The sequence below is a fragment of the Physeter macrocephalus genome, chromosome 7 (genome assembly GCF_002837175.3).
Source record: "Physeter macrocephalus isolate SW-GA chromosome 7, ASM283717v5, whole genome shotgun sequence".
Lineage (NCBI taxonomy): Eukaryota > Metazoa > Chordata > Mammalia > Artiodactyla > Physeteridae > Physeter > Physeter macrocephalus.
This window is the reverse complement of record NC_041220.1, coordinates 67,287,924-67,315,878: the sequence shown is the minus strand read 5'-3', so window position 1 is coordinate 67,315,878 and position 27,955 is coordinate 67,287,924. Positions and strand designations below refer to the sequence as shown.

The following is a 27,955-nucleotide window of genomic DNA, read 5'->3' as shown; positions in this document are numbered from 1 at the left end:
GAGCCTGCGCGTCCGGAGCCTGTGCTCCGCGACGGGAGAGGCCACAGCAGTGAGAGGCCCGCACACCGCAAAAAAAACAAAAACAAACAAAAAAAAGATTAGGCAACACCTGCAAGAACACACGCCAGTCATTTGGAGGACTTGTGCTGACAAGGCTGCCAATAACATCACTACACACACAGGTGGCCTCGACTGATGGCCTATCTTGATCTAAACAGAGTAATTCAGGACCCTTAGCCACATGGCTGGGGTCTGGGGACAGAGTGGAGTTCGGGCTCCAGCTGGTAAAAACTGGGACTAGATAAAGACATTCAATGTGAGGCTCCAGGCAGCAGCATGTGACTGTTTTCTTTAGCTGCATTTCACCCCATAGAGAAGTCAGGGGCAGTTTCTGTCCTGAGAAAACCTGCATCCCACGTTGTGTGACCTATCAAAGCAGAAAGGTTGCGGGGCCCTGGCTGCCACTTCAGATATTCTCTAGCACATTCTCTGTCAGTCAGGAATGGTTCTCATTGCCTCTTGGGAAGGCTTGTGACCAGAAAGTTGTTCAGTCTCTTGGTTCTGGGTGACAGGAATCTCTGACATACAAGAAACGTTATTAAATTTCTTTAAATTCAACAAAACATCCTCCTCCCTCCCCGAATGACCTCCTTGTTTTTCCTATGTCTGTTACCACAGTCACCTAGGCCAGGAACTCAGGAGCCAGCCCTCCTCCTTCCTCTCTTCTGTGCTCCGTGTCCAATCTGCTACCGGATTCTGTCCCTTTTGCTTCCTTTTAAAAAAAATTAAATCCATCTGTTTCTCACTGCTCCTACCACACCTCCCTTAGGCCCGCCTCATCACTTCCTAGCCCAGGCGGCTATAACTCTCTCCCAACTACCCTCTCTTCCTCCCGTCTGGCTGCATGCACAGCTTCCCTAAATGTAAATCCACCGCATCTCCCTCCCCGCTGATAAACCCCCGGGAGAGGAACTGATGGTGGCCAGATGGCGGGAGCCCACGCCAGCCTCTCTCCCCTCCTTCCTACAGCGAACACCCCTGGACCCTGAAGAGGGCTCTCTCTGCAAGGTTAGCTGTGGCAGTGCGCCGGGGAGGGGAGCCACGCCTGAAGTACGACCCACAACAGGGGTGAGCTTCCTGCTTCTCCCCTTTTTATGTTCTGGTTCTGCCCTGGAAATAGCCTCAATGCTGAACTGCACAGAGGGTGTGGCAGCAAAAATGCTGCTTTCTGTGGGAGAAAGCAGGTGGGGGAATCCTGTTTCTTCCTCTTCCCTCTCTCTTCCCCCCACCCCCAGCCCTGCCCCCCCGGAAGTGACTCTCCTTGCAGAGTGCACGGTGCAATGGTGGCACAGGCACTTAAAACCCCAAGAGAAAACCCTTCTTTCTGTCCAGAGGAACTGGGACAGTGACCCCATGGACCAAACAGCGTGAGGGGAATCCCCACTATTTTTCTCTTATTGAGGATAGTCCCAGCCGTGCAGGATGGCATGGCCGTGCAGGCTGCCGTCATACCACAAGAACTTGTTGTCCTATTTCTAGCCAGAGGCCCAGGTAAAGGGGCCTCTGGGAGCTGGGGGTGGGGGGGTCAGGTGGGAATACTAGACAGGAGAGAGCAGAAAAAGGAGACCCCCTAATTCGGTGTCTGAACTGCCTTAGGTCCTGGCTCACCCTCAAGCTGCACGTGTGTGGGACGGACCCAAAGCAGCACGGCAAAGGCTTTGAGAACTGAACTGTGACAGAACAACTCACCCAAGTCCCAGGCTCAGCCCTGAAAGGTGCGTGTGTAGGACAGACACATATAAGACAGCAGAGGCTCTGAAAACTGAACTGACACTGGAACCAACAGCCAGAGGTGGGACAGAACTTGTAGCCTGAACCTAACTAGGCTGCCTGCTGAAACAAAACAAAAAATCAACATTCTTCAGAGGATTTTCACAGAACCCAGGACTTACACCATAACACTCACAACGTTCAGGTACAATATCACCCAGCATGAAAAGAACCAGTAAAATGTGAGCAACTCTCAGGGGAAGACAACCAACAGGTGCTAACCCTGAGATAACCCAAACGGGACGATCAAAGCCTTTAAAACAGCTTTTGTAGCTATGCTCCACGGTAGAAGTAAACACTCTTGAAATGAATAGACACTACAGAAAATGAACTGAATGGAAATTTGAGGACTGGAAACTATAATATTTGAAAATTTTTAAAAAATCACTGGCAGAATAGAGGCAGGAAAGTCAGTGAAACTGAAGATAGATCAATAGAAATTATCCAATCTGAATGAACTGACAGAAAACATTAAAAAACATGAACAGGACTTCCCTGGTAGTGCACTGGTTAAGAATCCACCTGCCAAGGCAGGGGACACGGGTTCGAGCCCCGGTCCGGAAAGATCCCACATGCTGCAGAGCAACTAAGCCCGTGCGCCCTAGAGCCCACATGCCACAACTACTGAAGGCTGCGCGCTCTGGGGCCTGTGAGCCACAACTGCTAAGCCCACATGCCTGGAGCCCGTGCTCCGCAACAAGAGGAGCCACTGCAGTGAGAAGCCCACGCACCGCAATGAAGAGTAGCCCCCGCTCGCCGCAACTAGAGAAAGCCCGCATCCAACAACAAAGACCCAAAGCAGCCAAAATAAATAAATAAATAATTAATTAAAAAAAAGCCTTAAAAAAAAAAATGAACAAAGTTTCAGAGATTTGCAGGACAGTATCAAAAGGTCTAACATTTGTGTCACTGGAGTTCCAAAAGAAGAGAAAGAGAGTAGCACATAAAAAAATATTTGAAGACATACTGGCTAAAAACATCCTGAATTTAGTGAAAGACATAAGTTTACCGAATCAAGAAGCTTAGTAAACCCCAACAGGATAAATCAAAGAAAGTTAGGCCCATACAGATCATAACCAAACTGCTGAAAATCAAAGATAAAAAATTTGAAAGCAGCCAGAGAAAAGCAACACATTGCATATAGGAGGAACAAGTATTCAACAGCTGTGCAGTTTCTCATCAGAAACCATGGAAGCAAGAAGAAATGGGACATTTTTAAAGTGCTAAAAGAAGAAGAATAGTCAACCCAGAATTCCATATCTAGTAAAAATTCTTTAGAAATGACAACAGAATATAGACATTCTTAGATGAAAGAAAACTGAAAGAATTTTTCACCAGCAGACAAATGCTTCAAAAAAGAAATGCTAAAGGAAGTTTTTCAGGCTGAAAAGAAGACAGACCAGAGGAAAACTTGAAACTTTAAGAATGAAGCAAGAGCAACAAAAATAGGCAGCTGAGAACCATCTGGGTCACTAATGATCTCTTGGGGAAAGCCAGTTCTGAGGAATAACAGATTTTTTTTGCCTTTTGAAATATTCCACTAAGTCTCTAAGCCAAAGCCTTTTGGCCTTCAGAATAGAGAATCATGAGATCTGGTTAAGCAGATTTTTGCCCAATAGATATGGCAGGGTTTAGCCAAAGAATTGAAAGCCCTAAGTATTAAACTGTCTTTAGATTTTATGTATGTCAGAAGTTCAGACAGTGATTGTTTTATATTTTAAGTAATACTTATATTTACTTGGAATATTACAATTCATCATCTAGGATATATAAATAAAAAGTATATTAAAGTAGAACTGATTGGAAATGCTAGTTTCAAAATATTAATAAATCAGGATTCTAGTTTCCATTGACTCTTAGTTTCACGTGTAGAAATACATCTTAGGTTTACTAACTTCTTTAAGCATTAGGCAACAATTATTACTTTGCAGAAGTTGGTGGAAGGCTACACTCTGCCTTAGAACCATCTTGACCAAGTATCATGTTTTAAAACCATCCTTAGGGAAAAAAAAAAGCTTGTTATACATTGGGAAGAGAACTGCATTTTCAACTTCACACTGAATATATTAATAGATGCCTTCAACAACATCAATTAAAGCCTGCATATTTTCTGTTTCCAGATCAGATATGTAAATGCAAGTGACACACAAATTCTATTACACGTTAATAAACCTGTAGTTCATTAAAACAAAAAAATCTCATAGGGTTCTCCAAACTCTGGCATTTCAGACAAAGCCCCATGTGACCTCCATGACCTGCCCCCGTGGATCCTTCCAGCCTTGTCTCCTGCCATTCATGGCCTTTCTTTGTTACTCTCTAAATTAAATCATGAGACTTTATTTTATAATACATTCCCAAATATCAGACCTCCTGGAAGTTATCTTTCTTCAATACATACAGCGCGCTCCCCATGTTTTTGTCACACAGCTACCTCTTCTCCCACGTTGTTCCCTTTGTCTTGAATGTCCCCTCCTTCTCTTGTCCTGGCTCACTGATTACTTCAGTGTAAAATGTGACAATATTGGCATCAGAGCAGTTTTGTGTAAAGAAGGTAATAATAAGGCACTAAGTAAAAAAAAACCATAGCCCACATCCGGGATTAAGAAATGCTTGACAAATGGTACCTACTGTCATTTCCTGTGAGGACTAATCTTCTTATTCCTTCATGTTCTCAGGCTAAAAATACTTCTTGCCACATAATCCTCAGAATGAGAGGGTGATAATAAAGTGATGAAAAAGCAGTTAAAAAGTAAAATTAAGATGGGGAGGAAAAAGCAACACGTAGTTTGCCACACTGCTACTGTAGAGCAGGGTATGTCTACATGCAAAAAACAAAACAACAAAAAACCGTAAAATGTTCAGTTAAAGATGTCCCGGCAACCTGGTACTTACAATGGTATTTCTATAGCTCCCTCTTTGGGATAAATATAGACAGGCTATAGCAATGTGGTTTTTCCCCCCAGTCCCATTAAGTGGGAGCCAGGAGGCGTGCCATGAAGCAGGCTTGTACATGGGGAAATTGGGCTGCGAGAGCGTGCGTTACGAACAGCAGCTGCATCGTATCAGCATGTCAGCCGTGCACTGTGAGCCCAGCGAGGCTGGGACTGTAGAAGGGAGAAGAATACCACTGACGGAGGTGCTTCTAAAATCCTTAAATCCTCCTGCCCCATTGCTTCCTGCTCCTGTGGTCTCATTCCAACACATAAACAAGAGAGCTTAGGACACGTATTATAGAATAACCGAAACAGAATCACATAAGAGAGTTTCTCCTGGAATTGGCACCACTGAGAAGCCCTTACATTCCCGGCTCAGCATCAGGCAAGCTTTAACAGAGTCCTTTCCTTTTCAGCATGCAGGCCTGAGTTGTAGGAAGAGCTGTGAGCACAGTGGCAGGCAGCCCATCTGGGGCTTGTGGGGAAAGCAGCCCGGCCAGAACTTTCTCCCCTTTGGGTACAGCCGGGCTTAGATCTCCACGGCGTATGGGAAGACAGCAGCATCGTGGTCATTCTTAAAATGCTTTACATTTAAAGTCTCTGTAGGAGCAGCAAATGCTAACAACTAAATTCCAACACTGTGCTTTCAAGCTGTTTACTGAGGTATGACAAAGAGTTGGAAAATCTAAAGAGGAACATTTCCTCTTCTTGGAAGTGTCTTTTGACAATCGGTCTCTCTTTCCTTAAAGTTTCTAGGTTTTCTGGTTTTCCTTTTGACCATGAAACATGAAATGAGAATTATGCAGACCACTGGCATTGGCTGGTCAGCTGCTGAGAACAGTGTTGGGGTCCCTGTGTTAGACCAGGAAGCAGCTATGTGACTCGTAGGAAATACCTTAATCCCTCTTAACTTCACATTTGTCATTTGTAAAAACAAAAATAACAGGAGAGCTGTGAGGCAACTGCCCCAAGTGCCCTGCAAGTCGAGAATCTCGTGATGGTTTGGCGAGGTTGGTGATGCGACAGGCCGTTTCCCCTCCTGCTGTAAGGGGCCAATAACCCTGCTAGGACCTCGACTATCTTTCTGGGGGGAGCAGAACAAAGGCCCCCATTTCTTTGCTTACCTTCTTTTCGTTGATGTCTGCCGGCTCCTCTTCCTCATTCACTTCCTCTGGCATAGCTTTGATTTTGTTCAGAAGCTCGGCCTTGGGAGCAGACACGCTGTAGTAGACAGGACAGTTGACCAACATGCCCACTGCTTCCTTGTCTTCACTCCTGGGTCAGAAAGAACAAAAAGTACAGCCACACGCTGCTGAATTTCACCATATGTTTGTCCATTCGGAAATGTGTTTAAAAAAATTATATTCAATATCTTCCCAGAAGTTAGGATGAACTAATAGGTATTGAACTAGTGACTGCCTACTAACGTGTGGGGCTCTTGAAGCCAGCATACTCGGGATGGAAAACCACCAAGGAATATTGGGAAGGGGAGTGTGAGTCAGGACCACGGACATTGAACCTCTCTGCGTGTCTCTCCTTTTGTGATAAATAGAATGACACTGACGCCCTGTTTCACAGAAGGACAACAGGGAGCCACGACTTAGTCACTGTGAAAGTATTTTCAAGGTGCTGCACAAATCTCAGGTTTTAGGTTAATTATTTCCTACTCCTCCATGTTACCCATATGTTTCTGATGTCTACTGTAATTGTTGCTTGGACACCTACCAATTTCCCTTTTCATGTAAGCCTGAGGCTCTATGTAAGCCTGGAATTTGGAGCTTGCTGGTCAACAGTGAATGAATACAAGATGTAAAATCTACTCACTGATTGCACAGCAGGGGGATTTCAAGGCTGGAGAACAAACTAGAAGTTGGGAACCTGATAACTATGTTCTTTGTTTTACTATAATCAAGCTGCCTTTCATACTCTATAGGTAAAGCCCTACTCACTGAAAAAAATGCCTCTATAGACGTAATTAGGTTCTCTAGGAGAGGTAATCTTCTGACATTGTTTAACATCCTGACCATTATTTTACTATGGAATAAAGAACCACCAAAAAGGTGTTTTTACTAGTTTCCCGCTTGCTGGGGTTATTCCTCTAAACAATACAGTCATATTAATCCAGTTAATTGAAAAGATGGGGAAAAGGTCTTCTGATATAGTCCCCCCGCCCACCCCAACATATATTCACTGCCTTACAAATAGGCTTCTTGGACATCTATCTGATTAAACCTCACAGTTGGCTGTTTGCGCAGTCTCATGTTCAACAAGGACAATGCTCATTTTGACCAGAAGATGGCGAGGCCATCCCTTTGCAATTCCTTAGGAAGCTCTCAGTGCTGCAAAAGCTACATGGCCATTTCACTTCTAAACTTATGTTCTCATGGATAATGCCAGGAAATGCTTTTCTAAGCATGTACTTGTAAATTACTTTGGTCTTCCTATAGCGAGTGATTGGAGGACAACCACCCGTGGTGAACCGACTGGCACATCCACAGAAACTCATCTGTGGGTCCCTCGTGTACCCAGTGGATTGCCTTGCACATTGTAGGTGCTTAAGAAGTGTTTGCTAAACACATGACCCTGGATAAGTCACTTCTCCTCAATTAGTCTCTGTTTGCCACATCTGAAAAAGGAGGGGCTGGACAGGTGACTGCTGAGGGCTTGTGTCAGGAGAGCCTCCGATAACCTATCAGATAGCCTGTAAGTACCACACAGTTCTTTCCTTTCTCCCCTCCCCTGCAACTCAAAACAGTGTTCCTGTTAGTAATTTAGTTAGGCTCAGTTGGAAATTTCTAAAATGCAAGCCCAAATTTAGATGGAATGCTCTCTGCTTTTATTTAGTCTGGAAGCCACTAACTGGAGCTCTGGACTGTTGATCCATATAGTTTTCATTGAAAATTTAAAAGAAAATAAAAACCATTCTAAATCTCTCCCATAGCAGTCCCTTAAGGAAATCAAACATGCAAGAAAATATCGCAATAACCCGGGAGAAATCAAAAGGAGGAAAAAGACAGACTGCTCACATTCCTCTCAGCGGCTGTGGGCAGGCGCTGGGATGCACGTTACAGGACGGGGAATGCGCTGCTCAGGGAGCTTCAGGTGCAGGCCCACGGCTGAACAAGACCACGGGTGCACTCCTGTTCAGCCCCTTCCTGATGTTCAGGATGTGAGCAGACGCCCACCCTACCTCTTCAAAGGTGAATGTCAGCAGAGTAAGTCGATCTGTTTCTTTAGGCTGTCATGCTTTTTACAAGACCATGTTCACCTCGGCAGAGGGGAGGCCCCTGTGTGCTCACCACTTCCACTGCCCCTCCCTCAGCACTGACCCATGTGGCGCTCTGTAAGGGCAACTCTGGCGGGACGGGCAGCTGCACGTGTGCTGAGTTTTTAGGGGCACTGTATAAGCACTGAGAGCGTGCAGATGCCATCACTCACATGTTCTATGACTTCAGTTGGGCATGGTTCTCATTCCTCTCTGCTTCAGTTTCCTCATTTGTAAAATGGAGATAAAATCGGTAGCTATCTCAGAAGGTTCTTGGGAAGATTAAATGAGATAATGTTTACATAAAGAATATAATGCTTGACGCAGAGAACGTGAACCATAGGTATAAACAGTAATTATTATTACTATTACTACTTGTTGCTGGGCAAACAACTCAAGGTAGGTCAGAGCCATTCCCCTAAGGCTGAGATGGAATGTCAGTCTGGGGTCGGGATCTTTGGAAGCAGGAAAACCTCAGATAAGCAGTTCTAGACTTATCATCACCCCCATGGAAGGAGTTCAGTTTTAAATCTCTTTGGGGACATGACCAGGGACTCACCTCTTAGCTTCACATCCTGGGAAGCTGACAGTTCTCTGCATGGCCTTCCTCTTTATGCTGTTTTCCTTCAGCAGATTAGCATCTCGTGGAAACAAACCTTCCATCAGGTCCATAGTTGTCTTCATTCTGGAGTCTGGATCCAAAATGTCTGCCAGAGATTTGTCTTGGTGGACAATTTCCTTGGCCAGAGCCTCTGTTCTCATGTCTTCTGAGGTCTTCTGAGGACCGGAACTGACATTCTTTTCTAAACTTTGAGTCCCACTGACTGGGTCGTGGCTGAGGCTTTGGGTCTGGATGGAAGGTGGCTGCCCTGGGCTTGGCTGCTTGCTAAGAGACCCGGCAGGCTGGGGCAGAGCACCGGTGGTGGAGGGTGGGTTGGTCTCATTGGCCTCTGAACTCTTGTTAGAAGTCTGGGATCTGGAAGCCAGTATCTGACTATCAACCAAATGGGCTGCACCAGGGATGGGCCTTTCCTTGGCAACTGTCACCTTGGCAAGTTTGCTGGAGCTGCTAGGGATATTAAAAGAGAGTGGTTAAGGGAAGAGTCAGCAGGAGGGTGAAGGAAGGCAGGGAGACGTTTGCACACGAGGGCTGTGGCTTCCCACACACATCAGGAGTTTCTGGGGTTGTTATTCTCCACAAACTGGAGGGTTCAAAAGAGCCTTCAACTAAGTCCACTAGTTGGTCACAGGGAGGTTGTGTGACTTCTTAAGGGGGACAGATCTAGCAGGAATTCAGTTTTGGTGAATGTTGCTCTCGGATTCCAGAGCTTTATGAAAGTGAACAGAGGGTAGTGAAGGGAACAGGTGGTGTTTAGAGGAAGTTACGACAAAGGTGCTATCAGACAATGTATTTTAGTGCTGTCCTAGGGAGTATGCGTTGGGAAATGCCTCTTCCTCATTCTCCTGGCTTCCAAGCAGAGGTTTTCCCTAAATGTTAATGACCTTCAGCCTTACTCTTTATTCCTTCCTATGGACAGAGAGTGAGTCTGCAAAGAGAAGCTGACCATAGCCCATTCCTAGTCCAGCCTCTTTCTTTAGAGAGTAAGGTTATCTCCAGGCTTGCTCTTGCGTGCTCACACGTGTGCTTGCTGTGTGTGTGTCTAGCACAGCCTGTGACTAGGCGGGCACCCCTGTTTAATTTGGGGCTCAGTATCAGGAAGCCCACTTATACTCAGATGGGAGCCATATTCTCCAGGATCAGCTCTCTCAGTAATAAAAGTGATTTTTTTTGGTCTTCTGAATGTCTTTTTCTTTTGCCTTATTTCTTAACGGGTTCAGAACACGGGGCAGGGAAGAGGGACGCTGTTTGTTTGGACCCGTTGAACCTGCCACGTCCACGGAAATGAACCTCACCTCGGCGTCCTAGGACTACTAAAATGACGACCACCAAGGTCAACAAATGCAACAGTCGAGCCAGTTTCGTGAGCTGGGCTCCTGTTAAAAAACCTCCACAGGGCTCTCCAGTGGCCAGCAGAGGCGGCTCTGGGAAGCGTGGAGCGTGGAAATCTCTTACTGGGGAGGGAGACCCTTAACCTTGGCGGAGGGCTCTCACCTGGCGTGGGGCTCCCGGTAGCCCTCGCTGGCCCGCTGCTCCGCGCACACAGCTTCAGGGGGAGGCGGAGGGAAGCTGTCCAGGTTCTGGTCCAGGTTCTGGGCTTCCCGGCTGGGCGGCGGCGGCGGCGGCGCTTCGCAGGTGGGGCCGGAAGTGGCGGTGGAGCGCAGGTCCCTCACGAACACCTCGTCGTCGGTGTCCTCCCGAGGCAGCAGGGAGGCCGGCGGGGCCGACCCAGAGATCCGCAGGGAGACCCTGCCCAGAGTGCCCGGGGCCCCGAGGGGCGTGTCCGGGTCGGAAGTGCTGCTCGGGCTGGGGAGGGCCTGCGGCTTGGCGTAGTGCTTGGGGCTCGCGCACCCAGGCGATGCGGCGTCCTCGGGGAGGCTGTCCTCTCGGACCGCGTGGGCCCGCTTCACCCAGGGCGGGGAGGGCCGCGTCCCTGCTCCCTCCTCCTTCCTGCGCTCGGGGCTGGGAGGCTGGGCCGGCCGGTGGCCGCCATTTCTGGGGGTCCCGGCTGGGGTGCAGGGCTGGGCGACGGCGGCCTGTGAGCAGTAGCTCGAGGGGCCAGGGGCAGGCAGGGCTGAGCTCAGCGTTGCAGCCCTGGTGTCCGGGAGATGCCCTTGCGCTCCTGAGGGCAGTGGCCGGGGGCAAAGCGTTCTGCTGGCCTGTCTTGGAGGGTCCAGCGGTCCCGGACCTCTGCCGGGAATGGAGGCACCACCACCTGCTTTGCAGCCCGAAACCCCGCAACGAGGGCTGGGATGGTGTTGGAGCAACAACATCTCTTCACGGCTGGAACAGCTGAGCGGCCTGGAGTGGGATACAGACACACAGGTTAACTCTGAAGAAAAGGGGCAAACGCTGAGCCCAAGGTGCATTACATGGACGGGAAAAGCATTTGATGGGGAGAAGGAAGCCCGGAGAAGCTGCACACTGTCTTCCCTTGGCTGCTCATACAAAGAACCAAGTTTAAATGAGATGCCAGGTAGGCATAAACTCCTGCAGGAAAATGTCACAGGGCAAGCCTGCGGTCACAAGGCATTTCTTTTTATTAACCCTCTCTCATCACCCCATCTACCTCCCTCCATGCAAGGCAGCTTTTGAGGACAGGCTTCAGGATATAAAAGGCAGGAGCAGAGCTTCCCTGGTGGCGCAGTGGTTGCGCGTCCGCCTGCCGATGCAGGGGACACGGGTTCGTGCCCCGGTCCGGGAGGATCCCACATGCCGCGGAGCGGCTGGGCCCGTGAGCCATGGCCGCTGAGCCTGCGCGTCCGGAGCCTGTGCTCCGCAACGGGAGAGGCCACAACAGTGAGAGGCCCGCGTACCGCAAAAAAAAAAAAAAAAAAAGTCAGGAGCAGCTTCTTCTGCTCCTTTTAGGACTAGTTTGGGAACCAGCTCCTGACTCTGGGGAAAAGAATGCTGCCTCATTCTCCACAGGTGTGAGCCCCACGGGGGAGGTCTGTTTGGAAAGTATTTGAGTGGGCTGCAGAATCTGAAGGGTTTATTTACAACTTTCTCTTAGTCTCCCAGTGTTTTCATTGCTTAAAATGGAAAGTAAGAAGGAAAGGGAGAATCTCACCTAAGGAGCTAATAAGCAGTTACCTCTGGAGAAAGAGACTGACCATAGCGAGCAAATAGGGTGCATGGTCGTTTAAACAGCTGTCCTCTAGGCTCTAAGGAAAAAACCCAACAGTTTCCAGTACGTTTGTTAACGTGTTTGAAAGGAAAAAAAGGAGAACAAAAACAAAGAAAACACGTCTGCAGCACTGCCTGCCTGCCTGCCATGCAAGAGTTAATGTGAGGATAAAAATATCTCCAGCAAACAACCATAATTTGTAAATCCCACATTTGTAGCTCCTTGACTAGTGTGCAAGTGAATCTGGAGAGCAGATGGCATTTTTCATTTTACAGACCCGCGTCCTGAGAGCTGTGGCTCAGTCCCAAGTCAGAGCCCCAGCACAGGCCTGCCACGAAATCATCTAAGTGCCAGGTGAGCGCAAAGCAGCATGAAGAAGGAAAAGACCACAAAGAACCAAATTAGCTCTTCTCCTGCCATTATTTTTTCTTTACTATAAATGCAGATGGTTGAGTAAGAGGCCCATCTTCCGCTCAGATGCATACCCTCCCCTCCCATCACAGATCCTTTTCATCTAGAAGCAGTTTCTTTACCAGAAACCTGTCAATATTCAAGAGTGGCTGTCCTTCTTGGTGGGTTCCCAAATGGGTACACCAGAAACCCAGGGGCAGGAGATTCACTGGGGGTGCTCTTTACCCCCATGTCTTATTCATTTTGCTATCCCCAGATCCTGGCACAAAGTACCCTCTCAGTAAATGTCTGTTGAACAAACGACGTCTCTTCTGCCCAACTGCTATTTAGACTGCAGGCCATGAGCTATTTTTAAACTTAGCATCCTCTAATAGGACATGGAGTAACTGGAATCTGATGTTTTAAGGACCAACTCAGGTACCTTCATTTTGCTTTTTAAAAAGAGGAGACATCACTAAAACACACAATAAAATAATATTTATCTTTTAAAGATGTAGCCCAAATAAACTTTGATATAATATTTTTAGTTTATGTTTAATCTTCTTAGTTTATAGGAACCATACTGTAAAAAACTATATTTTTGAAGGTAATAGTTGAGTTAAATGCTTAGTTTGGTTGAGAATACTTCTTCCTGGTGATTGTTTTCCAAGAATAAAGACTAGTATCATAAAGATTTTATTTCAGTCTCTTTTATAATAGAGTGTGAGAGACAAGCATCTACTGACATGTATCCAGGAATCTTAATATTCAGGAATTAAGTTGGATTAGTCTCATTTTTTTCCTTCATAGCATTTTTTTAATGTGGTTAAAAAAACCCCCACATAACATAAAATTTACTACTTTAAATTCATTTTAATTTTAAATTCATTTAAAAATGTTCAGTTCAGTAGTGTTAAGTACACCAATATTGTTGCAAAACAGATCTCCAGAACATCTTGCCAATCTGAAACTATATACCTACTAAGCAACAACTCTTCTTTTGCCACTCCCCTGGCCCTTGTAACCACCATTCTACTTTTCTATAAATTCAACTACTTTAGATACCTCATACAAGGGGGATCATAAAGTATTTATGACTGGCTTATTTCACTTAGCATAATGTCCTCGAGGTTCATTCAGGTTGTAGCATGTGACAGCATTTCCTTCCTTTTAAAGGCTGGATAATATTCCACTGTATGCATACACCACATTTTGTTTATCCACTCATCCATCTGTGGACATTTGGGTTGCTTCCACCTCTTTGCTATTGTGAATAGTGCTGCCTCGAACATGGGTACGAAAATCTCTCTTCAAGACACTGCTTTCAATTCTTTGGATTTATACTCAGAAGTGGGATTGCTGGGTCATATGATAGATTTTTAATTTCTTGAGGAACCTCCATACTGTTTCCATAGCACTTATACCATTTTGTAATCCCACCAACAGTGCACAGGGGTTCCAATTTCTCCACATCCTCACCAACACTTGTTCTTTTACGTTTTTTCGATCGTAGCCATTCTAATGAGTGTGGTTTTGATTTGCATTTCTCTGATGATTAGTGATGTGCAGTATCTTTTCATGGGCCTGTTGGCCATTTGGAGAAATGTCTATTCAAGTCCTGTTTGGAATCCAGCCGTTTGATTTTTTGTGGTTGACTTTAGTTTCACCTTAGACTTCAGACCAGCTCTCTTTTGGCAGAGCTCTAGCTCACTGTTAGTCTTCCCTTGTCTCTAGCTTTGAATTAATGCAGCCAAATTAAAGTCCTCAGCCTCACCTTGACTGCTTCACTTTAGGCACAGCTCCAGGAGCAAGACCAACTACAGAAGGCTGCTCTTGGCAGTGAAGGAGGTAACCTAATACCCACTTCCTGACCATGCTGGCAGTATTAGGTTGAGCTATCGAGAAGGTGAATGCCAGAAAAAGAGAGAAACACTGATTGAATGAAACATAGTAAAAATTAAGGAACTGGCTTGAAAAAACATGGACGGTAGTAGGGAGGGTTTAAATGGATTACCATTAGTCATAACAGATGACAGCAGATAGTCCTATAATGCTGCATTAAAACTACATACAGGCATGTGGTTCAGAGGAAACTCTCTTTAGAAATTTCTACTTCTTAAGCTCCAAGTGAATAGTTTGAAGATTCTAATTCTGAAAAATTGTCCATTATATTTTTTCTACCAAGGAGAAATGATTTTGATGGCAATTTTTAAAACATGAATTTCCTGCTATTTTCTATCTCTAAGTGTCTAAAATAATGATTTTAGAGCTTTATTTTTCTACTTCAGGTGATTCCTGCAAGTTTGTCTTGTTCTGTGAAGGCTGTTCATGATGCTTATTCTTCCCCTAGTGCTTTATTCAGCAGACCTGACCCTCTGGGACAGAGCCAGGAGAGACCAGCCACGTTTAAGAGAGGCCCCACGTGTGACAGCCAGAGGATATACTTGAGAAGAGCATATCCATCAACTATTCTGATGCCAAACTTACTGGAAGTCAACCATTGCCTCAGCAGCACACATTCAAAACCGATTTTGAATAGTATCATTCTTAGAGAAAGTCATCTATAAATAAAAAATAAAGCTCCCCATGGCCTAGACAAACTGAAGAGGTGGCACATGACACTATGAAACATCATAATATCACGCTTCGATTTCTGGTAGAGAGGAACAGAAGCATTTAACTCCAGCAGCATTCATAAGGTAGAGGGCATCAAAAATACAGATACATACCTGGATCCTGGGCCAGCCAAATAACATGGATCCTTCACAAGACCAAAGCCATTGTTTTCCCCCAAAAGCAAATCCTTAAAACACAAGAGGCACAGCGTTATTACCAACAAACGGGTATTTAAATTTACCAAGGGGGTGGAGGTATAAAGGAGAAGGAACACTTATTGGAGGTCCACTGTTTATTATCAGGCATCATGGTGGCACTCTTACATACTAACCCATTTCATCCTCAAAGCCCAGGAAGTACTGTTAATCCCATTGCATTGATGAGGACACAGGCCCCAAGAGGTTAACTTTCCCAAGGTCACAAGCGGCAGAACCTCAGTCTACCTCACCGGGTGCCTCTCCTAACAAAGACATTTTCTAAACAAGAGAAGTCCGATAACAATTATCTCCGGACTTCAAACGACTCCTATACTTGAAATATAATGATGAAAATTAAATCAAAGGGCCAAACTTTCAAAACAGCAATAGGGAAATATGGGAGATGACAGGAAAAGGAGAGTTTATTGAATTCAGCAAAATCTCAAGAATTAGATATGAATCTGGCTTGTAATCAGGTTGAAATACATTCTCTCTGGGAAAAACATCTCACCCACATGTAATGTCAGTAACTCTGGGGACACTTCAAGGGTAGTCATTATTTGTTTTTGTTTTAAATAAGGGTATATATTAGTTTCCTGAAAGCGTTGTAGGTCAGTTTTTGTTAGTGTAAAATCAGTTCATATGTACAGGTCCCTGATGAAGACAATGATGTTGCTATTGATAAAACTCTCAATTATTTATAATAGGAGACAGGTAGGAAACAGGAAAATTAAATCCACAAGTAATCCCTAAACTTAATTTCAACAATTTATTTCACCATTTATTCTGTCCAAAGGGCCGACTGCTTTTCATCACCCCACCCCACTCTCTCTCTCTTTTTCTTCCCCGCCCCCAAATCATTGGTAGAGGTACTAAGAAGCAATGAAAAGAGCCAAAGATGGGTGGGAGAAGGTCCAAAGAAGAAACAACCCTGAATATTATTAATAACCGCAGCTTCCCCTTACTCGGCATTTACTGTGTGCTAGACACTCAGCCAAGCTCCTTATAATCCTCAAATGATGTGCCTGGAGCTGTGTTAGGCACCTGACATTTCTTCTGTAATTTAATCTATAACAATGGGGAGAGGGGAGGTAATTGCAGCTCAGAGAGGATAAGAATCTTACCCACAATTAAGTAAGCAGCTAGGATTCAAACCATGATTTCCTCAAAGCCTAAGGTAGATCTTTGGAATCTTAAGTTGAATGGTGGCTGAGCTGGATACAATCAGATGTCAGTGCTTTGAGAAAAAGGAATTCCATGTGTCTCTGATTTGCTCAAATATCACTAGAGGGAATGGGAATTCCTACTCTCCGCAAAACCCTGTGGTCCCTTTATAACCAACAAGGACCTACTGTATATAGAGCGCAGGGACCTCTGCTCCATATTCTGTAATAACCTAAATGGGAAAAGAACTTGAAAAAAAAGAACATGAAAAGATACATGTATAACTGAATCACTTTGCTGTACACCTGAAATTAACACAACATTGTTAATCGACTATACTCTAATATAAAATAAAAAGTTAAAAAAAAAATAAAGTCTTTCCCCACTCCACCCCCTCTGTTGACATGAATGTTCACCTTCGCCAATAATTAACCGGAAAAGCCTAACTAGGTCCCCTTAAAGCTCCTAACCTAGTAACGATCAAATATATATTTCTACTCTATTATTTCCTTTGAATTACAGTATGAGCTTGATATTTCTGTGGGTGTATATAAAATAAAAGAACTCAGACCCAGTAATAGGCCATTGAGAGAACTCTCTACATCTCCTGTCATTGGAAATACCATTTGGACAGAAGGAAAATGCCTTCCCAACCTAGCAGAAAGCCCAAGGAGGATACATTCCTGTTGCATTTATTTGCTTAGATTGGGCACGTATGCACTTTCAAAGAAGACTTGATTTTCTATAAACCGGTAAGAAGTATAAACTATTATGACAGTTTAGGAAAAAGCAGTGGCAATGGGAGAAATACCAGGTATAGAGTTATGCAAACAGATACTTGTTAAGTGTCTGTTTTTGTTAATTGTCTCTAACTTCTTTTGACCGACTTAAAAGTACACCCGTTCTTATTCTTCATTAGGCACAGTACAGTTAGAACTATAAACCTGAATCCCATCCAATTCCGATTCTCACTCTTCCTTTGGATTCTGAATTAAATATCCTAATATCTCTATGACCAATGAAATAGGAAGACTATTCATCTACTTTGTAATATCAGCTTCAAGTATCTGCTAAAATGAATCAGAAATTCATTTTTAAAAATTTTAAATGTTGTTTAAATGTATAACAGTAATTGATAAACGTTAAAATGAAATCAATTCACTGGCTGGAGTTTTCAGATATAAGATGTTTAACTCTCACCTCCCTCCAGTCGCCCAGTCTTTTTTTGATACCGGAGGCAGCGTGGTATAGTGACTTAAAACCTCTGGAGTCAGACAGTATGGGGTCAAAACCTTGCTCCCACTATGTTGGGCAAATTTCTCAGCCTTCCTGTGCCTCAGTTCCCTCATCTGTAATATGGCGATAACAATGGTATCGCCTCCTTTGCATAGATGTAGGATTAATTTTAAGCTCATAAAACACAGTACAGTGACTGGCACATAGTAAACATTTGATTATTAGTAGCTATTTGTAACTTTACATTTTGTGGAAAGTTGATCCTGTTATTTATCCCCAAACTTGCTGAGAGGTACTAAAAATGATATACAAGTTGCATCCTACAGAATCAAGACTACATCCAACATTGTGGGGTTCCATGCATTGAGCAATTTCCTCAGCAATCAAATGTTTGTCACATCATCACATGGTGAATGTGCTAAGTATAAGAAATGAAGATCTCTGAAAATACAGTGAGAACCAGAGAAGACTCTAACTCAGCATCTGGAAAAAAAAAATACCCCACCAGGAATCTTATTTCTCCAAAAGGTTTCTTTTTATAGCCTCTGCTGTATTTTAGATGTATGCCAACGAACAGGTGTAAATTTCCATCTCCAAGGCAGAAATGTTTGGATTGTTTCCTGCAGCTTTGCAGGGCCTACCTACTTTAAAACAGTTAAGTTTTCTAAAGTCTCACAGAAAGTAGGAAATAGCCAAGAATTTGATGTGCCCTTCAGCGCCATCACTAATATCCATTTGTTCTGCAATTACACCTTTAAAATTAAGAGGAATTAAAGGAGAGGGAATGGGAGGCTGCTTGTTCAGAGATGACCACAGCTGGCTAAGGAGAGGCCCAGGGCTGCTGAGTGTCTGAACAGGTCTCAGGCTACAAAAGGTGGCAGCCTTCTACAGTCATCGTTTCAGGCCCAAGAATGATCAAGTTTTATAAACAGAGAAACGGATTTCCACGCTGACCTTGTTTTGGAAGCAAAAACTATCCTCACTAATGGACTTTTGAAAAGCAGCTGAATCCTTGCCCAAAGCTTGTAAAATCCTGCCCTATTAGCATCTGCCTGGCAGGAGCAAGCAGCATTTGTTCGGGATGCCTTGGACTGAGCCAGCACCAGAGACAGACTCCATATTTTGGGTTTAACTCAGCCAGATGATTTAGTCGCTACAGGGTCACTTAATTTCTCAGAGTCCTCTAAAGCTGGGATGAGAAAAATTGTTATTTAACACCTTCACAGAAGCTTAATGATAATGGTAAAAGTTCCTGGAATTTATTCAAATAAATAATAATATCTTAAAATATTAACCACAGGGCTTCCCTGGTGGCGCAGTGGTTGACAGTCCGCCTGCCGATGCAGGGGACGTGGGTTCGTGCCCTGGTCCGGGAAGATCCCACATGCCACGGAGCGGCTGGGCCCGTGAGCCATGGCCGCTGAGCCTGCGCGTCCGGAGCCTGTGCTCCGCAACGGGAGGGGCCACAGCAGTGAGAGGTCCGCGTACCGCAAAAAAAAAAAAAAAAAAAAAAAAAAATATATATATATATATATTCACCACAATAATTATGTGGAGACTAGTTTTATTTTGTTTTTCACTAGTTCTACAGCTAAGGTAGATAATGGGTGTATGAAGAAGATGCGAGGGGCAGACCTTGCCATGGACCAGTCTCAGGGCAGGCACGGTGCAGCTGCTCAGCCAGGGAATGAAGGAGGAAGCCTAAGAACACAGTCTTGATGCAGTTGCAATCTGGGGGATGATAACCTATTTTAAGAATTTGTAGGAGCAAAGCAGCGCAGATAAAGTATTTCACGTTGAAATATTCCCCCCCTCTGGCATATTCCCCACGTTAAATAATTTCTAAATATGGTATTCACTTTATTAAAGAGAACATAAATAATGTTCTGTCTTTAGCTGTCTTTCTAGAAAGTTTTTCAAATAATACCAAATAATTGGGATTTAATTGGGATCATTTCTCTATACTGCCTATGTTTTAGCTCTATTTCCCAGGTTACCAGGCTTGAGAAATATCTGGAAGGGAAGGCAAAATAACATTCATAACCATCCAACAAATTCCCCAAGAGAGAATAATGACATCGATCGGAAGATGATTTAGTTTTCACCTAAACATTTCCATTTTCTTTAGAACATGGGGAGAGAAATGAAGAAAATGTTTGTTCTGCTACGCAGTGAGCTTCCGAAGCCCATCAAACTAGCTGAAATGGCATGTTACACATATGGATTTTAAAAGCGTCTTAGGGGTAGCATAAGGACTGGAAATTAGCTCTGTTCTTCATGCTAAGGGGTGAAAAACAGCTACTGGAGGCTTATGGAGGATTGCCTCTATAGATTTTGTGTGTGTGTGTGTGTGTGTGTGTGTGTGTGTGTGTGTGTGTGTGGTGTGGGTTATATTGGGGAGAAAATATTTCTGAAGAGAAAATATCTGGGAGGGAGCAGTATTTTCTCACAATGCTGTGCGTATGTGTGTTGCAGAAGCAGTGCAGCAGACAGATGTCTCAGGCAGTAACGGCTAACTCTTCTTTGTCCGAAGCTGTTTCCTCCAACTCAATGCCTCCCCCACACAACCTCCAACTCTTTGTCAACATCCTGCTCATCCTTTATAGCTTGGTTCATATCCCTTCTCCTTCAAGAGATGCTCTCTTAGATCCTCTCAGAATTACTATCCCTCCCATAGCATCTTATTTATGACCACTCCCAAAGCATTCACTATTCGTGTTAGTTATTTATATATAAGTTCAGAGTCCTTGCTCAATTGTGAACCCCAGAAAGGCATGACCCTTATTTTCCTTTACGTTTCCTTTAAACCTATAAGCAGTCCTTTTCGTAAAACATACGCTCTACAAATGCTTGCTGAATGATTACATTCTCTGCTGGGGAAAACAGAATCTGAGAAGGGACAATGGAGGGGTATTCTCCCCTGTGGTAACATATATGTGAACTCCTCGTATCTTCTTACCTGGGAAGGGAACCATGAGGCGGGACATCGACCTGCAGTGCATGTAGAGCTTGAGGATGGGCTAAGAATTAGGGGAATTAATAGACTCCTGGGAGTCAGAGTGCCCGGATTTTATTCCTAGCTCTGCCTAAAACTTCCCGTGGAAAGCCCCTCATGATCTTTGCATAGTTTGGAGACTTTATGAGAGAATTTGAAAGCCTGACATTCGGGCTTCCCTGGTGGCGCAGCGGTTGAGACTCCGCCTGCTGATGCAGGGGACACGGGTTCGTGCCCCGGTCCGGGAAGATCCCACATGCCGCGGAGCGGCTGGGCCCGTGAGCACAACAGTGAGAGGCCCGTGTACCACTAAAAAAAAAAAAAAAAAAAAAAAAAAAAGCCTGACATTCTCCCATCTCACCACGATAGTACACAGAAAGAGACAGAGACATGGATTTGATATGGATGATATACTCTACCACATAGGATTATTTTGAGGATTAATGAGATAATAAATGTAAAAGCATACTTAGTTGAGGGCCTGGAGCTCAATAACCAACAATTATCAAAGTCAATAACTATACTTATTTTGTAAATGCAAAAGTCCAATAGAAACAAAGAAGGTATGAAGCTAACATCCTTAAAATACTGAGACACAGCCTCTATTGCATGAACTTAAAAAAAGAGAAAAGAAGCAAAACAAACAAACAAAAAAAACACACAAAAAAACCCCGAAACAAAGAAAAAAGATAACCCCTACATTTTCCTAATCTAATTCTTACACTGAGAAGTGGGTGACACTAAAACGAAGTTATTATATATATATATATGTATGTATATACTATATAATACATACATACTATATATGTATGTGTGTGTATATATATTATATACCCTTGTCTCCCAGTATCCCCAGGGAATTGGCTCCAGGACCCCCCAGGAACGGGTACCAAAATCCACCTGATGCTCTATACTGATAAAATGGCATAGTATTTGCATATAACCTACACACATCCTCCTGTATACTTTAAATCATCTCTACTTACAATCTAAATACTATGTAAATAGTTGCTGGTGTGCTGGCAAATTCAAATTTTGCTTTTTGGAACTTTCTGGAATTTTCCCAATATTTTCCATTCCAGTGCAGAACCAGGAATACGAGGTCTACTGTGTGTGTGTGTGTGTGTGTGTGTGTGTGTGTGTGTGTACACATATACATCTATATCCATTGATACACACACATATATACGTATAGATATCTATCCTGGTGTGCTGGCAAATTCAAATTTTGCTTTTTGGAACTTTCTGGAATTTTCTCAATATTTTCCATTCCAGTGCAGAACCAGGAATACGAGGTCTACTCTGTGTGTGTGTGTGTGTGTGTGTGTACACGTATACATCTATATCCATTGATACACACATATATATGTATAGATATCTATATCGATATACGATACATGCATCTACATATCTACACAACTGTATCAATATCTATGTATTATATATCTGTATCTCTGTAATGATCTCATCAGACAGGGGCACTGAGAAAGACATCACCTTATGAAAACAAATGCTACTCTCTTGCGTGTAAAAGGAAAACGAAGGGGAGAGGAGGGGTTAGAGAAGCCGCACTAAGGCTTCCAGGATGCAAGGGGCAGTGCTAGGACCCGCTGGCTGCACATACCTGGCGCTTGTCTGCGGTAGGAGATGACCGTGACCTCATGTGGACAGGGACGGCCTGGACGTCTGAGCGCTCCAGCAGGTCCTCGGCCGACATGGACTTCCCGGCCCTCCCGGCCGCGGACCCCCACGGGGAGGGCTCCCCAGGGGTCCTGTCCAGCCTCTGGGGGCCCTTCGGACCGCCGTTTGCTCCACCGAGCAGTTCTCTCGGGGCTTGGTCTCCGCGGCGCCGTTCCCCGAGGTGGCGGCCGCCGGCAAAGGAGCTGCTGCGATCTCGGGGGGCCCGTGGCGGCTCCCCGCCACCCCCTTCCGCGGTGGCCGGCTGGAGGGCGGCCTCTCTGCGGGGCGGCAGGCTGAACTCCCGCAGAGAGGACAGACTGGAGGCCGCAGCGAGGCCGGGGCCCTCGGGCGCGGCCTGGAGGTAGGCGCTCTGGGTGCGCTCCCGCAGGGGCCCAGGCTCCTGGAGGCCGCAGCCGGCGGCAGCGGGCCGCTTGCCGGTCTTGCGCTGAATGTAGTCGGCCAGCGCGCTCTGCTGGAACTGCTTCAGCTCGGGCCCCGACAGGCTGAGGGTGGAGCAGGCCCTGCCGTCTCGCTCGAAGATGCGGCGCCGGTCAGCCACCGAGCTCTCGGCGAACTGCGGCCCCTTCCTGGGTGGGCCTGGGGTCGCCGGCTCCGCCTCCTCCGAGACCCCCACCTCGTGCATCTTCTCGGGCTCCGAGTACGAGCGCTTCTTCTGCTCGGGGGTCAGGTGCCGGCGCGGCCCCCTCCGGGCGGCAAGGGGCGCGGGCCGGGCAGGGTCGCCCTCGGCCGGGGTCACGCTGTGCCGCTCGCGCGGGGTGTGCGGGGAGGCGGAAGCCGGCGCCTCCGGGCTCCGCAGCCCCACGTGGGCCGAGGAGGGTCGTAGCCGCCAGGCTCTGGCAGCTGTGGGCGTCCCCGGCTCGAGGTCCCGGCGTCGAAAGGAGGTGGCGCCCAGGACGCGGGACTGCGCATCCTTGATGCTGTTCCGGTAGGCGCGGCTGAAGGGGGCATCCTGCACGGGCGACTCTGGCGTGCGGGGCCGGTCATCGGGCCACACGGCCTCCTTCTCGGCCTCGCTGAAGAGCTGGAAGGTGCTCTGGCTGCGGAGCAGGCGAGCGTCCCGCCTCGGCTGCTGACCACACGGCTGCCAGGAAACCTCTTCCGACTTCGGCTCCCCGTTTTTGCAGTGCGGCTCCCCATTGCCTAGGGGTTCAGTGGATTCGGAAAAACGGATATGGGCCTTTGTCTCCTCCAGGTCATTCCCCAAAGTATTAGAAGTTGGGAGTGTCCTGTTGGGCCTGTGGTTATAACCGTAACTAGAGCTGCCCGCACTCGGGGGTCTCTGGCTCCCTTGCTCTCGCTGCTCGATCTTGGAAACCTTCTCCAGCACCGAGCAGTGGGGCTTCCCATACTGAAAGCCCTGCAGGGCCGAGGCGCTGCTGGAGCTGAGCCTCCTTCGGCCCAGACTGGATGTCTCCTGCGGGGGTGGGGAGGGCAGCTCTTCATACCTTGGGTCTGAACTGTGGAACGAAGCCAAGGCACTGGTTCTCCCCTCAGGCCTGGGATAGGAAACTGACCTGTCCAGCTGGCTCCTGTGCTCAGGAACAACAGTCCTTCCAGAGTCCTCTGCCTTGGTGCTGACTGCACAGGTGGACGTGCCTTCCAGGTAGATTTCCTGGACTCCCCCTCCTAGATCCAGGCTGCTTTGCCTTCTTAGACTCTCAGGAATGTTTTGGAGCGAGGAGAAGGCAGATGTGGTCTTGCCAAAGTTGCTTGGCATGCTCTGGCCCAGGCTGCCTCTGTCAAGCCTCCGCCGGAGGTTGGCATTGTGGTCTTCATGGAGATCACCCTCCCAAGGCTCTGAGGGCAGGAAAGATCTCTTGTCTTCACCCACTTGCCAGGCCTGAGCCTGAGGGGATTGGAGGCTGTGGTAATTAGAATATTTGTTGCCCTGGGTGCTCTTTCTCTCACTGGGATGTGGGCTGTTGCCTTGGAGAGGCGTGAGAAGTCTCTTCAGGGAGGTCTCCTCCTCGTTTTCAGGCACTGAGGGGAAATGGACTTTGTAGGGGACACATTTGGCTGAAACTTCAGGTTTCCTCTCTCCTGGGGACACTGAGTCATGTTCTAGGGGCTGGCAGAAGGCAAAGCCAGGCCTGCTAGATCCACTTTGGTTCCCATTCTCATCATGGGCGGCCGTCTTGTCGCAAGCTCCCTGCGGAGCTGGATACCCGCCCTCCTTGGCCAGCGCAGGGTAGAGGGTGCCGTTACCACTCACGGAAGGCCGGGGCGCCTGGGCAAAGTGTGGCTCCAGGGAAGGTACCGGGTAGATGCCAGTTGGCAGCAGAGGTTGGCCAGGTTGGGCCTTCTGGGTGTAATTATGCTTGGGCTTCACTGGGGGGCTGTTTTCTGGACTCTTCTCCAGCACAGTATGCAGCTGTTCCTCTATGAAGGGAGATTTCAGGGTGCCTGCAGAGTTTGCCTGAGGCCGGCAGAACCGTTTCTGATCAAGGCTAGACCAGGAGCCAGGCCGCTCTCGCTGCCGAAAGGCCGCATAACTGTCACTCCGAGCCGGGGGCAGGGGCGCACCCACTTTAGGAGGCAAGTTGTCCGCGGTGGTCTCCAAGGAGCTGGGGCAGTGCTGGCTCCAGGAGGGGGGTGACGCTTCCTTGCCCCGAGGAACACTATGCCATTTCTCATAGCCCTGACCATCTGCCAATGCTCGGGCCTCCTTACCTTGCAGGAGCAGGCCTGAAGAGTTCACCACATACTCTGCTGAGACCCCCCTCCGGGGATCATAGACTGTCTTAACATAGCGAATGTCTGCCTGCCTCATTCCTTCTAGGAGGCCACCTCGAGCAGAAGTGGTGTCCACGGAGCCTGAACGCTCCCGGCCAGAGATGCCGGGGGCCGGATATTCGAGGATGCTAGAACTGGTGGAGAAGGAGCTGTAAGCCGAGTCTCTCTTGTTATGGAGGTGGCCAAGCTGCTCAATGCTGCTGGTAGACTTGGCCGGGGAGAGAGGGTGGCAGGGCGGGCATCCCCCGCTGGGCTCCAGGCTGTCCGTGCTCCCCTGGGAGCTGCACCGGTCAGGGCTCCGCCTCAGATAAGCATGGTCATAGCCGGAGAGGTCCCTGGTAGAGGAGCTGGAAGAAAGGGAGGCAGAGCAGTCAGCAGGGAGTCCGTATCATTCAGCAGGCTTACAGGCACGGGACGCAGCCTATAAACGTACGCTTGGGAAAGATGTTTGGTTTCTGGAAGGGTGGGGGGAAAGGGCCATATTTGGGCCTTGCTCAGCCTCCCTACGTGTCGTCACTAGGAGTAACTGCCCAACGCCACAACCTTTGTGCCGCTAATTAATCACCCAGGCTCGCCAAGGGAGAAGCAGGGAGCACGAGGAAGCCACGCGGCCTTTGGACACGGGCGGCGCACTGATGTGATGTGCTCCATGCCGGAAGTGACATTGTGCACATGCCAAGAAATGAGAGAGGTGGGCGAGGAAAGAGGAGGAAGGGTGACGGAGCCTGACATTTTATGTCTCTTGGGGCGTCTGTGGGGAGAAGGGGAAAGCTTAGTAAGAGACCAGCACGTGAATGGGTGAGGGAGACTCTGCACGTGTCCATGGTTTTAGTTAATATCTTTCCTTTTTATGGAATTGAAGGGCTACTCCCTGGCAATCTTCCTGGAATCTCAACTGTACAAGAGACAGTTTGTTTGTGGGGAGAGAGCCAAACACAAAACTGAAAGAGAGAAATACTGAGAGAATATTATAGAGTTAGAAAAAGCAGATGAGAGAGAAGGAGAGAGGCAGGCTGGATAAGAAGCCTTAATCATAGGAGGCTCTTGGGTGCTGGGAGCCAATCACCCACGGACAACTTCCCAGAGTCTGGGCAAAGCCTCATACACTGGAGGGTAAGACCTCCTTCACGAGCTCATCCAGGTGATTTTCAGAGCCTGCCTGGGGGAGAGGGAGTGACTCTCACTCCTGGCATCATACACCCCAGAAAGTTGCCATGAGACAGAATTACTTATAATTAGCTTTTTTTTTTTTTTTTTTGCGGTACACGGGCCTCTCACTGTTGTGGCCTCTCCCGTTGCGGAGCACAGGCTCCGGACGCGCAGGCTCAGCGGCCATGGCTCACGGGCCCAGCCGCTCCGCGGCATGTGGGATCTTCCCGGACCGGGGCATGAACCCGTGTCCCCTGCATCGGCAGGCAGACTCTCCAACCACTGTGCCACTAGGGAAGCCCTATAATTAGCTTTAATTATAAAACCAAAATATACTTCACCCCAGCATGTTGGGGGAGAGAGGACATGCACACAGGAAGGAGTAAGTAGCTCAAAAATCAAACAGCAGTCTCAATAGTTCAAACATTTGTGACTCACTATTCTCTAAAGAAGAGGAAAGAAGAACTAAGAGTTCTTGCCTGAGGTTTTCCATTTTTAAATGAATAGGCATTTAAACACTATTAAAATTCATGGAGCTATTATTATATTTCTAGATCTCATGTAAGTAAATATGGTGTCTTAATGGCCGAGTATGTGATAATGCTTTGTGGCTGGACTGTCTCCAGAGTATATGGGAAGAGACTAGAAGGATCACCTGCTGAGTCAAAACTGGTGCTGGAATTCAAGGAAAAGAAGACTACATTTTCAGCAACTCACCCTAAGAATAATTTTCTCTATCAAGGGACGTGAACTTACTGAATGGAGCATCCTGCTTTGGGAGGGACAGGTATAAATTCAAGGGAGAAAGGAAGGGAACAGCTCCTGAGCCAACCAGATTAGGGAAGTCAGTCCTGGCACCCAGTGGCATGGCATATGTCACTGCCAGTTTTTACTCCCACTCCCCTCTAAATGAAGAGGCTGTGTTGAAAATGCACATGACATGGCTCAGTTGAGGATAATCCCATATGACCCGCTTATGCTTCCCTTTATCTCCTGTAACAGAAGATTCAGAGCTAATACTCTGAGGGCACATGGAAGCAGTAGACCCCACAGGGCTGTTTTGCTCATCAATTCCATGCAGGTGGTAGACACTACTTAATCCTCCTCCCAACTGCTAAGAATTTTAGCAGTCTTTCACAAAAAGGGTAATTCAATTCTAATTTAGGAGCATGCAAAAAAAAAAAAATCAAAGTGAATAAACTGATGGGTTAACTGTAACACTGTTGAGTGGGAGGAAATGCCACCACCAACGTATCTCAAAATACAGATGGTATCTAGAAATATGAACTCACTGGTAAATCTCTAGCCAGGCAGAGCAAGGGTAGAGTGGGTTCCATCCTGCAGCCAAGGGAAACTTAACCCACCATTCCTCAGATGGAGTGCATCACATGAGGACCAGGAGTGCTCTCCCCTGCTACTCAGGGAGGGCTGTGTCCCTGCCGAATTCCCATTCCCAAGCTGACTGGGAACTAAGACCAAGTGACCTATGCCATGCCATGCCATGGAGTGCCCTGACATCACCCTCTAGGAACAAGTTCTTCTACATGTTCTGGAAGCAGTCATTCTGACTACCCTTGCCATTCCTGCTTCCAAGATGAGGTACTCTTAATGATGGTTGAGAAGAACTTGGCATGAAGGTCTTCAAGCCCTGCAAGAGTTGCAGCCCACACAGAGACAGACTTACTCTTAAGATGAGTGCATCAAGTGTGTCAGAGTTCTTACTGTGGTCTGACAACTTCTCCTACCTCATTTTCCACTGCCCTCCTTCTTGCTCACCACACTCTGGCATAATGGCCAACTTACAGCACCTCAAACCCATGAAATAGGACTTTCCTGGGGGCGCATGGTTGAGAATCTGCCTGCCAATGCAGGGGACACGGGGTCGAGCCCTGGTCCGGGAAGATCCCACATGCTGTGGAGCAACTAAGCCCACGTGTCACGACTACTGAGCCTGCGCTCTATAGCCCGCGAGCCACAACTACTGAAGCCCGCGTGCCTAG

At 46.9% G+C, this 27,955-nt stretch overlaps 1 protein-coding gene across 20 annotated transcripts in view; it reads right to left on the bottom strand.

Annotated features, from left to right (window-relative positions):
- SHROOM3 (shroom family member 3) overlaps nucleotides 1-27,955 on the bottom strand; it is a 121,379-nt gene that overhangs the window by 15,942 nt on the left and 77,482 nt on the right. For 5 of the 20 annotated variants that reach the window (XR_008617823.1, XM_055086034.1, XM_024115419.3 and 2 more), the window contains exons 4-8: nucleotides 21,997-25,153; nucleotides 14,894-14,967; nucleotides 10,142-10,948; nucleotides 8,588-9,097; nucleotides 5,888-6,038 (exon numbers count right to left, since the gene is read on the bottom strand). Coding sequence is in view for 9 of the 20 variants with exons in the window: in XM_055086034.1 (XP_054942009.1) it covers nucleotides 5,888-6,038; nucleotides 8,588-9,097; nucleotides 10,142-10,948; nucleotides 14,894-14,967; nucleotides 21,997-25,153 (4,699 nt within the window). In the remaining 11 variants the exon portion in view is untranslated. Of the gene's footprint in view, nucleotides 1-10; nucleotides 773-1,749; nucleotides 4,329-4,458; nucleotides 4,649-5,887; nucleotides 6,039-8,587; nucleotides 9,098-10,141; nucleotides 10,949-14,893; nucleotides 14,968-21,996; nucleotides 25,154-27,955 lie in introns of those variants that run through there. The other 15 variants (XR_008617820.1, XR_008617822.1, XM_055086036.1 and 12 more) reach the window with 12 other exon arrangements.